A 13965-nucleotide genomic window follows, 5' to 3' on the forward strand; every position below is an offset into this window, starting at 1 on the left:
CAACCCCTGTTTTTAATTTCAAAGTGTTGCTAAGTAACTCTACTTGTCACGCCAAAGACAGTGATATAAAATTCACTGAAATCGGCTAAGAAGAAACCAAATTTTGAAATGCTAAAATGCGAACAGAGAGGACCGTGGTCAACAACGAGCGAAGAACAAAGTATTTCTCCATCTTTTCAATTACACTACAGTTGCTCAAGGGAAGAAAGGTGAGTCATGAAGTCCATCAAATGCCTGAAGGATTTATCTTCCGACGGAAATCATATAAGCTGTATGAAATTCAGTAGGATTATACACTTTATATGTGCCGACCTTTCAGAAACAACCTGACAAAGTAAATCCAATGCAACACGCGATGAATGGAAGTGGCTACTCTGCAGGGAGAACAAAGAAACACACCTAAGGTGCGTTTACGACGCAGCCGATTACACCGGAGGCAAAATCAGAAGACGAACTGAACAGACAAAAAACATACAGATGAGTCCTATAATTTGAACTCCTTAAATATACCAATAAAAACGCCCTCCAGACTATAAAATGCAGCTTAACAGAACTTAATAGAACTCTTTGACAAAAAGAACGAACAAATAACAAAAAAAAAAAAAAAACTAGCGAATATGAATATTTTGTCAAACAAAAATTTCACAGTGATAGAAGTGTTGCAAACGGTAGAAGACATTAAAATCAGCATTAACTCACTGACTGACAGGCAACACAATTTGATTAAAGAGACATCCACACTCTGTAAAGAACTTGATTCCCTAAAAATAGAATACGAACGTTTAAATCAGCAACAACATAAAGAAAATCTTGTCATAAACGGTCTTCCTGAAACTGTACCTACAGAAAAACCCTCAGAGACGTGGTTTTAAAATTAAGCCAAGCGTTCGATATCTTCCCTACATATTAACGATTCAGACCATATATTGGACTCCTAGGAAGAACCAAAAAACAAGGCTTGCCATGACCTGCGTCAGTCATAGTTTGTCTTGCAAGCAAGTACCCAAGAGACAATCTCATAAAAGCCAGCAGGCAGAAAAAACCAGTTGCCAAGGACTTGAACCATTGCAAGATAATACATCAATCTTCCTATTCGAATATTTAACACCATTCAACCAGAATCAGTTGTACCAAGCAAGAAAAGCAAAAACAGTAAAAAAAATATCAATTTTTGTGAATCAGAGATACCAAGATATTCTTGAGTATTATTATTATTATTATTATTATTATTATTATTATTATTATTATTATTATTATTATTATAAAAACCTCCATGGAGTCAAAGACTCATCGTGGGAGGTCCACTGTTATACACACAGTTTATCATACTGTGCCTTAAATATATTCACTGTCTCTGCACACACCACACTCTCGGGCAAAGCATTCCAATCACTCACCACTCTCCATGCAAAAAAACCTGCTCCTCACTCCCTTGCTCACACCCTCCTTATACAGCTTCCAGGAATGACCTCTTGTTCTCCTTCTATCCTCACCCATTCTGTGCAAAACCTCCCCGACGTTAATCTGGTAATAACCACTGAACAGTTTATATGTCTCAATCATATCCCCCCTCCTCCTTCTATCCACCAATTTCTGCAAATTGCATTTTGTCAATCTGTCTTCATACTCTACATTCCAGAGACCAGAAACCACCTTAGTCAATCGCCTCTGAACTTTTTTCAACGCAATTTCATCTTTTTGAAAACCAGGTGACCAGATCTGTGCATAGTAATCCATATGTGGCCTGATCAAAGCCTTATACAAAGGAATCATAACATCCTTACTTCTACAAGTCAGTGTCCTCCGCATCATTCCCATTATCCGCTGTGTTGTCTTCACTATTTTAGTAACATGTTCCGAAATTTTAGGTCCTTGTCTACAATCACTCCCAGATCTCTCGTTTCCTCTACCTCTTCCAAGATATTCGCACCGATTGTGTACTTTACATCCCATTTCTGCTTCCCAAATTTCAAAACCTTACACTTTGAAACATTGAATTGACATCCCCACTTATTTACCCATTCAGACAGTATATTCAAGTCCTCTTGCAAAGCTACAGCATCCACACTACTCCTGATAGCTCTGCCCAACTTTGCATCATCTGCAAACAACTGCATATCACCATTCAGACCTATCCAGGTATCATTTACATACAAATTAAACAGCAATGGACCCAAAACAGACCCTTGAGGTACATCACTAGTAACTTTCCTCTTCTGGGATATCGCTCCTCCATAGACAACTCGCTGATACCTATCAGACAACCAATCTCCAATCCAGTGAACCAATCTACTGTTCAGTCCCATCCGTTCCAATTTCATTACCAGCTTGTTATGTGGCAATTTATCAAACGCCTTTGCAAAATCTAAATATACCACTGCATATGCAATACCCTTATCCAACGCATTTGTCACTTTATTATAAAAAGTAAGCAGGTTGCTAAAGCACGATTTTCCTTTAGTAAATCCATGCTGGCCGCCAAAGAGTATTTTTCTGTTGTCAACCCAATTCTGAATTTTATTCCTAACTAACTTCTCTAATACCTTGACCACAACTCCAGACACACAGACTGGTCTATAATTCAAAGCCTTACTCTTATCACCTCCCTTATGAATTGGAACAATTTTATCCTCTTTCCACTCTTTTGGAATTTGACCCAGTGAGAGACTCATGTTGAAAAGATATACAAAAGCTGTTGTTAACTCACTGGCACATTCCCTCAAGACACGTGGTGAAATAGCATCAAGTCCCACAGCCTTATTTACATTAAGTCTATTCAATTCCTCATATATCTCATGTTCACTTACAAACAGTTCCTCCTCCTTCTCCTTTCCTACTGCTTTCAAGTTCTGCATGATGTCACATTCACAAGAATGAAATACCTTTAGAAATTGCTCACTAAATATCTCAACTATATCCTCCTGAGCGGTTTTCATTTCTCCGTTTTCACCAATCAATCCAATCCTACCATAATCATTCTTTCTTCTACTGGCGACATATCGAAAAAACTCCTTAGGATTTTTTTTGGCCGCTTTAGCTAACTGCTGCTCATACTGTATTTTTGCTACCCTTATCAAGCTAGTCACCTTCCTCGCCTGCTCTTTGTACTTCTCATGCAACTGGTTGTTATAAATACTCATTTTGTGTTTCTTCCATAATACCTTCTTCTTCCAGATTGCATATCTTATCTCTTAATTCATCCATTTTACACCCACTCTGTTTACCCTCTTGACCCTTGGAATACACTCTGATATTGCCTCCACCAAATAGTTCTTGAGTATGGCCCAAGCAGCATTTATATCCTTTCCATCCAGTTCCTCTTTCCAATTTATTATCGCAAGCTGTTTCCTGAGCTTTTCGTAATTACCAGTCTTATAATTCCACATATATCCCTTTCTAACAGACGTCCTCGAATGACTGGTCACCCTGCACGTGATCACCTCGTGGTCACTCTCACCAACTGGTGGAAGATTTGACACCTCATTTATAATAACATCATCTGATGAGATGATCAAATCCAATACTCTTGATCCTCGTGTACCCTCCGTTACGTGCTGCCTAAGGTAATTATCTTTCAAAAACTCCAAAAATTCATTTTCTTTACCCCCAGATGCAGTCTCTTGCTTCCAGTCTATATTACCATAATTAAAGTCGCCCATAATGAGAACTCGTTTCTTGCTAGCTAGGCCAATTTGCCTATACATTTCCTTCTCATTACCCTCCATATTACCAGGTCTATAGCAATATAGATATAGTACATCACAAACTTCAAAGCGGATACAAATCAAAAGCTTAGAAGACATAGAAAGACTACTACAGTGAAAAAAAAGTCTGGTAATTAGTTCAAAAACAAGACCACAACAAAAGTGAATGTGAACCATCAAGATAGATCAAATAAAACCAGAATATATCGGAAATTTCACTTTGATCAGACCTTTCAGATCATTCCTTTGACCTTCCAAACATCAGTCTACTTCCACCTCAGCAATCAAATCAATAAAAAAATATCTAATCGGTGTCATCCTCAGATAAGCTTATTAAAAAGCTTCGAGGATTCAAACTGAGACATTACACCTCAACCAAGATCAAGGGAAAGAAAAAAAATGTTACACTGAAGTGCTGGAGTTACAGTGCTAAAATATATTAAAAGCAAAAATTGTAAAATATAAAATATTGTTATACTATAAATGCTGTTAAAAATGTAATCACATTCAATTGCAAACTATAAATTATCTGTAGTAACTACTATTAGCACATTATACTAAAAAAAAGGAAAATTTGTATGAAATTCGTTGTTTAAAAAAAAAACGAGAACAACATGTTTTGTAAATGCATAATATGCAATCATAATTTGAATAATAAAAATCATTGAATGAAAAAATATATTATTATTTTTTTAAGAGATACCTCCAGGGAGTAGAGACTCATCGGGGGAGGCCACATAGTATACACACACACACCAGCTATCATACTTTTTCTTGAATTCATTCACACTGCTTGCACTCAGAACATTCAATAGCATTCTATTCCAATCCTGCACCATCCTCTGAGAGATAAATCTAGCCTTCATCCCCTTCTTAGCATCCCCGTTTTAGCCCTGTTCAACTTTTGGAGACTGAGTAGGCAGTTCAAACTCCACTAGTAGCCAATCAGAGATAGATGGCTTAAAGCTATCACTGATTTAATCAGCACGCAGTGAAGAGACGACTAGGATGTGCCGCCATCTCGTGCTACCTAACACAATGTTTTTAATGTCTGAAAATAGTGGGGTTTAACGGTTCGATTTTCTTGAGTTTTCGGGAGGAAAAACTTGCTTGTTCTTGCCAAAGATCGTCTAACTCCGGAACGGTTGTAAAATGGCTTATAAAACGTTCCTAGGACACTAGATTTCAACCTAACTCTTGCTTTGTGCAGTCAAGCGCTGTGGAGAGCAAACACCGCTTGCATTGAGCTACTGGGATGATAAGCTACACAGGATCCTAAATTATATATATTTATAGAAAATTATTCCACAACTAATATCATTAATATGAAAAAAAAACACACTCTCTCTTAACACATCAAGTGAATCACTGTAAATATATATGTGAAAAAAATGTAAAATACATTGTTAGTATTATTATTTATGCATATTTAAATAAGATATTTAGTTAACATTATGTGCTGAATATTTGTCGTCGTCGTCTGAACATATTAGGTATAAACTTTTTATGTCCTGTTCCTGCTCTGCAGATGAAGTTGTTCTTCCCATATTAATCTTGGACATCCATCTCTTCTTGCTGTATATTTATATTTTAGTGTTAGTTTAGGAATCATATTGTTATTCATCATTTCTATGTGGTGTAGCCAATTTTGCTGGTATTCTTCTATTCCTTGTATGATATTTTTTGTACCTAATCTCTCCCTTATTTCCATGTTTTTCTTTTTATCTAATCTAGTGAGTTCCAATAGAGATCTTAGAACCATCTGTGCTGCTTCGCTTCCAATCTTTGTCTGTTTCTTTGTTTTAGAATCCAAGTTTCACTTCCAAATTTGAGAGATGTTTTAGAGGTCATATTATGCAAACTTAATTGAGTTTCTTTGACCATATGTTTCCAAAATTTCTTTTAATTATGTCATTCATTCATTCTATTGTAAATTTGTAGCCTTGCTTCCAATTGTGAAGCAGTATTGTTTTATGAGATAATATTTCCTAAGCAATTGAATTCTGTAACTTGTTCTATTATTTTATTCTTAAGCATAATTTTGATTTTTTTGAATGGTGTTTCGACACATTGCCATAGCTTTTGTTTTGTTTCAAAGATTTTTATTTAAATTTTTTGACTATTTCATTTAAATGGTTAGTTGCAATTTGGAGTTTATTTTCTGAATTTGAAATTAGTACTTGATCATCTGCACAAAGTATTGTATTTAGCTGTATATCATTTGTTATTTCCATTCTTTAATTCCATCTTTGAAAGTTGGTTTCCATTCTTTTAGGATTCTGTTTATATAAATGTTGAATAGGATTGGGGATAAGCTACAACTTTGTCTTACTCCTTTATTTATAGTGATAGGTTCTGGTAATGTTCCATCTGCAAATATGATGCAAATTTTTGTTTCTCTGTATAGACTTTTTGTTGCTTTAATGAACTGAGGTGGAATATTATATTTTCCAGATTAGATTTCTTTTCAAGTTATCATGCGCCTTTTCGTAGTCAATAAACAGAAGAAAAGTGTGCAGGTTAAATTCTTTTCTTTTTTCTATGATTTGTTGCATTGTGAAAGAAGCATCTGTGCATCCCCTCCCTCTTCTAAAACCACACTGGTCTTCTTCTAAATGATTTTCTGTATATTTAATTAGTCTGTTCTTTAAGATGTTTTCATATAGTATAGATGCTGTTATTAAGAGAGTAATGCCTCTGTAATTTATACATTTTCCCTTGAGACTCGCAAAGCTCAGAATATTTGTAATGAACAAAAATGTATTATAGTACTTCATTGCATTACTAGGCCATTGGATAAGACCCGAAGTGTCCTCGCTTTCCAGTCAAAGATTTCATTATGCTTTAAATATGATGATGGTATTGTTATTTTCTGAGAAAACCCAAATTTACGGGTGTCGGTAATAAACGAACTGAATAATCGAAACAAATTTAATACAAATTATATACAAGCCAGAGTATAGCTATTTGGGCCAAGCGATAAGCTGAAGGATGTTATAGTCCAAAGATCAAACAATTATTAGGCTCAGAAATAAAAATTAATTCTGTGCCTAATTTATTTTTATTTCAAGAATTAATTAAAAGAGTACAAAAAAATTCAAACTTTAAACAGATCATACAAGTTAATCACTAAGCCGAACAAAAGTTAAAATACAAGAACCAGAGGAAGACAGAAGATGGTGGAAAGTGTTAGGATTATAACAACGGCAGGCAATTAGATGAGGATGGCTATTGAATAAAAAAAGAAAATTTAAAAGTCTTTGCTCTAATAGTTGTGGTAGGAACACCAAGATAACATATAATCACTTACACAAAAGCACTTTATAGTCTGTACGACCTATTCAAACTTAAACGTCAGCATCAACCTACTGTGTGTTATAAATGAAATTCTTTCCAATTAAGCTTTATTTTAGCAACGATAACCCTTCTGCAACGTTGCAACTTTTTTGCATTTATATATATTTTCTGTTTTTCCGGCAAAATGTAATTCCAAAAAATAACACTTCGTTATTTATTATTATTCGTGTCACTTCTCCCGCGAGGAGTCCGAAGACTCGTCGCGGGAGAACACCTACTCATCTACATCAACGTCATCTACTGCCCACCACCACAACTAGTATTTTTTTGTCTGTAAATTGCGTGTGTTCTTAAGAGCTGATTTGTTTGTATGCGGGATGAAAAACCCGAGTTTCCGGGAGAAAAAACCATGCTACCTCCGTATGAGATCGGCTAACTCACCTTAGATTGAAAAAGTCCATATAAAGATTCCTCCCGTCATGACGAGAATCGAACTTAGGTCTTTTCTAATCGAAGGATGCAACTTGCCTGCGTTCTTCCAATTGCGCTGCGGAGGCAATAGTTCCTTGCAATCACACGTAGTATGCAACTTGCCTGCGTTCTTCCAATTGCGCTGCGGAGGCAATAGTTCCTTGCAATCACACGTAGTCTTTTTACAACGGTCCACTTTGTGAACACTACTGCATATTTTATGTGCTTCTTTTAAATTAATTCTTATTATCATATCTAGTATTTCTGTCTGTAAATTGCGTTTCCTCTGATTGTTCAAGGAAATTCTATGGTTCGAATCCCGAAGTGGGCATGCATGTTTGTTAATGTCTTTAGGTGGGAGACGTTTTCATTTTCTAGTTTGAGATCACCTTATTGCTGGTTAGAGGGCTAAAGTGGCGTGAAAAAGTTCCATGTTTCGTCTCTAGAACAGGATTTCTGCATCTGATGAAAAAAATAAATAAATATAAATAAAATATATGATATCATTAACCCACCATGATACGAATATACGTAATATAGATTGAAAATAACCTTTCGATGAGTGGGTTATTTATCATAATGCCGTTTATTAAACTAAGGTAGAAAGCTGAACTCTTTATCGCAAACGAAATACTGTATATGCAAAGTGGTAAGCACACTCCATCTTTAGTCATTACCCAGGGTTGAGCACCTGAACGGTGATCATTTTGAAGAATTGGGGAGAGAGAGTGTAGCTGACAACTACATAATATCTGATATTAATAAAACTTAGGTTGTATACTGCTTTATAAAGTAGAATGAATTTGAGAGAACTACTTTTTTTTGGAGTTGCATGGTAAAAACCAACTAGAAAAGTATATATCTCCACATTTCCAGAAAAAAAAAAATTAATGCGCAAAATTTCAGTTTATCTTTAGATAATGATAAACAAGCTATATGTCGTTAAGTAAAAGTAACCATAAAAATGAGGCATGTGGAATGGTGCCTCTTTCTATATGCTCATCAGCATAGAGAGTATGTCATTCCATTACAGACTTGTACATTGTATCAATAGTTGCAGGAAAATCAGCATCATTAAGGATGCTGATTTTCCATTGCTCTCAATTTTATTGCCTAATTGAGAGCAATGCCTCCAAGTCTTCAAAATGATCAACACTCAGGCACTCAACCATAGGTAACGACCAAAGATGGAGTGTGCTTACAACTTTGCATATATTTCGTTTCAGATAAAGAGTTCAGCTTTCTACCTTAGTGGAATAAACGGCATTAGGATAAATAATCCACTCATCGAAGGGTTATTTCCAATCTATATTAAGTACATTCGTATCGATGGTGGGTTAATGATTTTATATATTTTATTTATTTTTTTCATCCGTTACAGAAATCCTGCTCTAGAGACGAAACATGGAACTCTTTTAAGCCACTTCAGCCCTTTAATCAGTAGCGAGGTGGTTTCAATCCAGGCGATGAAAACCATCTCCCACCTAAAGGCATTAACAAACATCCATGCCCACTTCGGGATTCGAACCTCAGTCCGTTAGTAGAAGATTGGACACGTTAGCCACTCGGCAACGAGGTCTATTACTTGTGTTCAAGCTCTTTTAGAAAATGCTGTTGGCACACTCTCAATCGATGAGTCTTTGGACTCCCTGGAGGTGTCAAAAAAAAAAAAATAAAATAATAATAATAATAATAATAATAATATTTCAGTCTAAATTGCTTTACTCAACTGCAGTTATGAAAGATTTTTAAATAGAAAACTATCCCGAAAAAAACTCATAGTGCGAACTTTAAACGCCAAGAAAGCGTCCCCTATAGCCTTTAATTTTCCATTGGGTTCTTATCTCAGTAAATCTCTCCTAGTAGGAAAATCAATGAGTGATTCAGCTGGAACCCGATGGAGTGCACTTATGTATTTAAAATTAAAGTGAAAATGACTTGATTTCGAACTTTATTATCCTACTCGGAAGTATTACGGGTAAAGTAAGTTCAATCTTAATGTATCGGTGAATGCTCCTATTTATTTGCTCGTTTCTAGTGTACTCCTGTTATTGTTTTTTTCTGTTTGTATGCGAATTATGATAGCATCATCGGATAGAAAATTGTGACTTCCAAAGAAATGCTGCGCATTCAACATTTGTCAAGTACGATTTGTATCTGTTAATTGAACGCAGTATGGTTTAGGATAACAAAACTGTTTTTGTGTATATATTTGATCGACGCTCCCTCTTCCCGTAATGGTGATTTTATATATAAAGTAGCTACTTTCGTTACAAATTTAGTATTCCTTGATGTATATTCGCAATATTTCTGACTAATTGGTATAGATGGTACATCTTTTTTCGAATATGTTGTCACGGAAAAGCACATGCTGGCCTCTCCGAGTTAATGATTATGTTTCACTTCTACTTTGCGTTTACTTTGAAGAAATGTGATATGAAATGCTTAACGATTCCTTAAACATATATATTAATATATTAGGCATTAAATTTTTATTTATTTATTGTTGAAGTTATTTATTTATTTATTTTTGTAAACGTAATTTTGTGACTGATTGTAGTTTATTATTTTCAACAAATGGTTTTGACACGGTTTGGTTCACTTATTTGTAGCAATTAAAGATTCTTAATAAATATTATTGTTATTATTCTTATGTATCTCCATGGAGTCCGGGGACTCATTGTGGGAGATCCAAACAAAATATACACAAAACCTGTCGTACTTCTCCTTCGGCTCTAGAATCAGTTTGTAGAGAATTCAAGAATCCAAATCAATTGTTTATTATTTCCAAGAAATTGTTTTGACACGCTGTTTGGTTCAATTATTTGTAGCAATTAAAGATTCTTAATAAATATTGTATGTAGTAATTTTACTACTAGCTCATGTTGTTCTTTAGAGAATTTACATGGACTACTTGAATAAATAATCCTGTTTCCTTCAACTTCTTAAGAGAGTTCAAGAATATTTTATTTCCTTGCATATCCGGTAAACTTTTCTTTTTTTAAAATCCCATACACCAAAGGTTTCACTAGAACCTACTCTAGGATTTTTGGCTGCCTCAAGCAAAATTTTAACACCCACTTTTTGTTGACTTTTGCATTTTTTTTTTTTTTTACTTAAAATTTTTTAAAAAGAATATTTGCATGAAATAAAATCTTTTCCTCCTATAATGTAAGATTTTAATATAATCACACACTTGAAGATTCAAAAAAAAAAAAAAGTTTTTGTATATTAATGGAATGTTGTAAATTCAACAAAGGAATTGTATACTTGGTGAATTGTGTTATTTATTTACATTAACTGGCACACTATATTACTTAATTTTTTCACAAAACATTAAATATTGACTTGTAATTAAGAGAAATCCCAGAAAAAGGTAAATAAATAAAAACACGGCATTATCACTCAAAATCCAATTATTGGTCTAAAACTTTCCAATGACATTTACTGATGCCCTCTGCAAGATCCTCTCTAATGGTTACAACAAAAATTACTATACCATCTGTGAATAAAGAATTGTATGTTTATATGTTAGTGACATGGGTTGTTTTGCTTCTTTTTTTTTTTCCTTTTTAAACAGTGTTAAGTATGTCGACCATATGAATACTACAGCACCACTTTTCAGTAATATCTTTATTAAAAATATTTTAAAAAAAGAAAAATGAAATCCCCTAATTGTCTATATTCCTCAAAGAAAGTAGGCAGGCTACTTTATTAAGATCAAACCTCTCTGGTGTCAGACTCATCACAGTAGGTACATACTGTCAAATACAATGTTCATACGGGTGTACCTTAAACTCAATGTGTCAGCATTCATAACACACTTAGACAATGCACTCAACTTGCTACTGCTCTCCATGCAAAGAACTTGCTCCTCACTCCTTTGTTTACACCCTCCATATACAATTTCCAGGGATATCCCTATCCAATCCTTGCGAGTGCATTTTTGATCTGCTGTGAGCAAGCTCGGCACTCATCTTGCACAAAGCGTTTTCATATGCAATTCTTCATGCAAAATATATCCTACACGTTCTTTTGAAATGCCTATAGTCTCAGCAATTTCACGCACTTTGACTCACCGGTCATCCAATACCATATCGTGCACTTGATCAATGATTTCTGGTGTTGTTATACTTTTTGGTGTCCTTCACATGGATCATCTCCAAGGCTGGTACAGCCACGTTTAAACTCTGCAGTTCATTTCTTAATTGTCGAATATTGAAGGAGAAGAGTGCCCATAAACTTTTATGAACTTTGATGAATTTCTTTCGGTTAAACCTTCTTTTACAAAGAATTTTATAATGCACCAAACTCAATTTTATCCATTTCAAGGGATACAGACAACACTTTTGTTTCAAACAGCTGTATAAAACAAACTACTTGATAGAATGACTTAGAGTTTCACATGGATGCTTATGACAGATGTACCAACTTAGAAAAGAAAAAAAAATCTTGTTGATAGTGTTGTCATCTGTGGTGGAGGCAGAGAACTTTTCAGACCACCCTTGTATGAGTTGCCCCAGTCCTGAAAATACCTCAGGTGCAAACTTTGTTTGCTTACATTTGGATAAAAGGATTAAACCAAGTATATAATTTTTTGTTATCTTTAATTTACTTGGATATTGAAAAACATACTAACAAGTAAAGATAAGGAAGTTATTATCCCTCTTTATAAGGCTGTGATTCAGCCACATCTTGACTACTGTGCACAAATTTGGTCACCTGGGTTTCTTGGGGGGGGGAATCAGGAGATGGCAGAGAGGATTCAGAGATAACCAAGATGGTGACAGTTCTGTGGAATATTCCCTACGAGGTTTGTGAGTTACATAGTTTATTTGATAGGCAGAAAGAGGGGAACATGATAGAAACTATTAATATATGAAAGGGATTTAAAAAAATTGATGGAAATGAAAATTTTCAATATATGACACATAGTCAGAGAACTTGGGGCCATCCATGGAAGTTGTGTAAGAGTGTGGTTAGTAGGGGTGTGTGGACCAGATTTTTTTGTATGGAGAGCAGGGAGTGAGTGGAATGGATTGCCAGAATTGGTTGTGAGTTTCCTGATGGTGAACAGATTCAAGGAGAGGTCTGATAGGATTTGTGTGTATGATGATTGATTTGGGTTTCCTGCGATGAGTCTCCAGACTCCATGGAGATATTGTAAAATAATAATGATGAAACTATCTCCCACTAAACACACTCATAAATGTCCATGTCAGTGACAGGATTCTAAGTCAGCCTGTTTTTGGAGAGTGGATATGCTAACTGCTTGGTTAACCAGGATGGTAGGTTTGTGTAAGATGAGAAAATGAATGGTAGTAGTAGTAGCAGTAATTGCAGTATCTGCTTTAGATATGCTTGTGTATCCTAATGTCAAAAATACAAAACTAATTTCATAAATTCTAATTATTTATATGACAAAATTATTATACATACTGATAACCAGAACAGAGTAGTAAATGAAATTAGACCAGTAGGCTGTATCTGTAAATATCAGGATCAGTATTAATTTTCTAATCTCATCTTTCAAGTAAATATCATTATGGATATCATACTGCAGTTTGTCTTCAGTGAAATTCAGTATTGAATTTTATACCTGTCTGCTCTTATTTCATGATTATGTTCTCTGTTAGTATATTCTCACCTGCTTCATTTTATTCTAGACTAGGGCTGCTTGATATTATTGCTAGCTTGAGCCTAGCAATGATTACTGCTACAGTGAAATACAAAACTATTAAATTGTGTAAGTTGAACTTAATGAAAATTAAAATGGAATGTATATTTTTAAGAACACGATAATCCATTCAGATGTTGAAATTTTGTTTTGCACATTTATGGATGGTGAGTTGATGAATTAACTTTAGATTCTAGATTTTTAATAGTAACATATGTATCATTGGAAAATGCAGTTATGTTGGGGAGGATTAAGGACATGAGAGGGAGAGGAAGACAGCAAAAAAGTTGGATGGACAACATAAAGAAACTTACTAACTTGAATTATTGAAAGAAAAGACAAGAGGCTGAGCAGGATGGAAAGCTTTTGTTCACATGATCACCAAGAGTCAAAAACGACTGGATGGTACATAACAAGTAAATACCACTAATACAAAGGCTTGCTTGCTTTTTAGCCATGATATTATTAAATAATGAGCTTAGCATTTATAAAGAGTAAACGTTTTTAAAATTATTTAATTTTTTAAGGACTGTGCACAAAGAATCACTTAGTTGGATTAAAATTACTATTTGCATAATTGATAACACTGACTTATTGTCTGAAAAGATTTTCTTGGAATGGTTATATTTATTTAGGATGCATCATCAAATTCCTGACATGTACCCTCAAGGGGTGTACAGGATATGATAGTACTACATGAAAAATTTACACCATTACTAACTTCCTATCTACAATTTTCCTCCAAATCAGTCTATTACTTGTCAAGACTCTAATATTATCATTATCAGACCTTATATTTCTATCGTCTAAGGCACA

The 13965-nt window shown here is 34.6% G+C and overlaps 1 protein-coding gene across 5 annotated transcripts in view; it reads left to right on the forward strand.

Annotated features, from left to right (window-relative positions):
- Positions 1-9337: 9337 nt before the first annotated feature.
- Positions 9338-13965, forward strand: part of BORCS6 (BLOC-1 related complex subunit 6) — a 93918-nt gene continuing 89290 nt past the window's right edge. The window contains exon 1 of one of the 5 annotated variants that reach the window (XM_090415742.1): positions 9338-9455. Coding sequence is in view for 3 of the 5 variants with exons in the window: in XM_090415734.1 (XP_090271860.1) it covers positions 13505-13565 (61 nt within the window). In the remaining 2 variants the exon portion in view is untranslated. Of the gene's footprint in view, positions 9456-9519; positions 9617-12784; positions 13566-13965 lie in introns of those variants that run through there. The other 4 variants (XM_090415750.1, XM_090415727.1, XM_090415734.1 and 1 more) reach the window with 4 other exon arrangements.

This window comes from Typopeltis vanoorti, chromosome 1 (genome assembly GCF_054136105.1).
Source record: "Typopeltis vanoorti isolate ZY-2024b chromosome 1, IOZ_Tvanoo_1.0, whole genome shotgun sequence".
Classification (NCBI taxonomy): domain Eukaryota; kingdom Metazoa; phylum Arthropoda; class Arachnida; order Uropygi; family Thelyphonidae; genus Typopeltis; species Typopeltis vanoorti.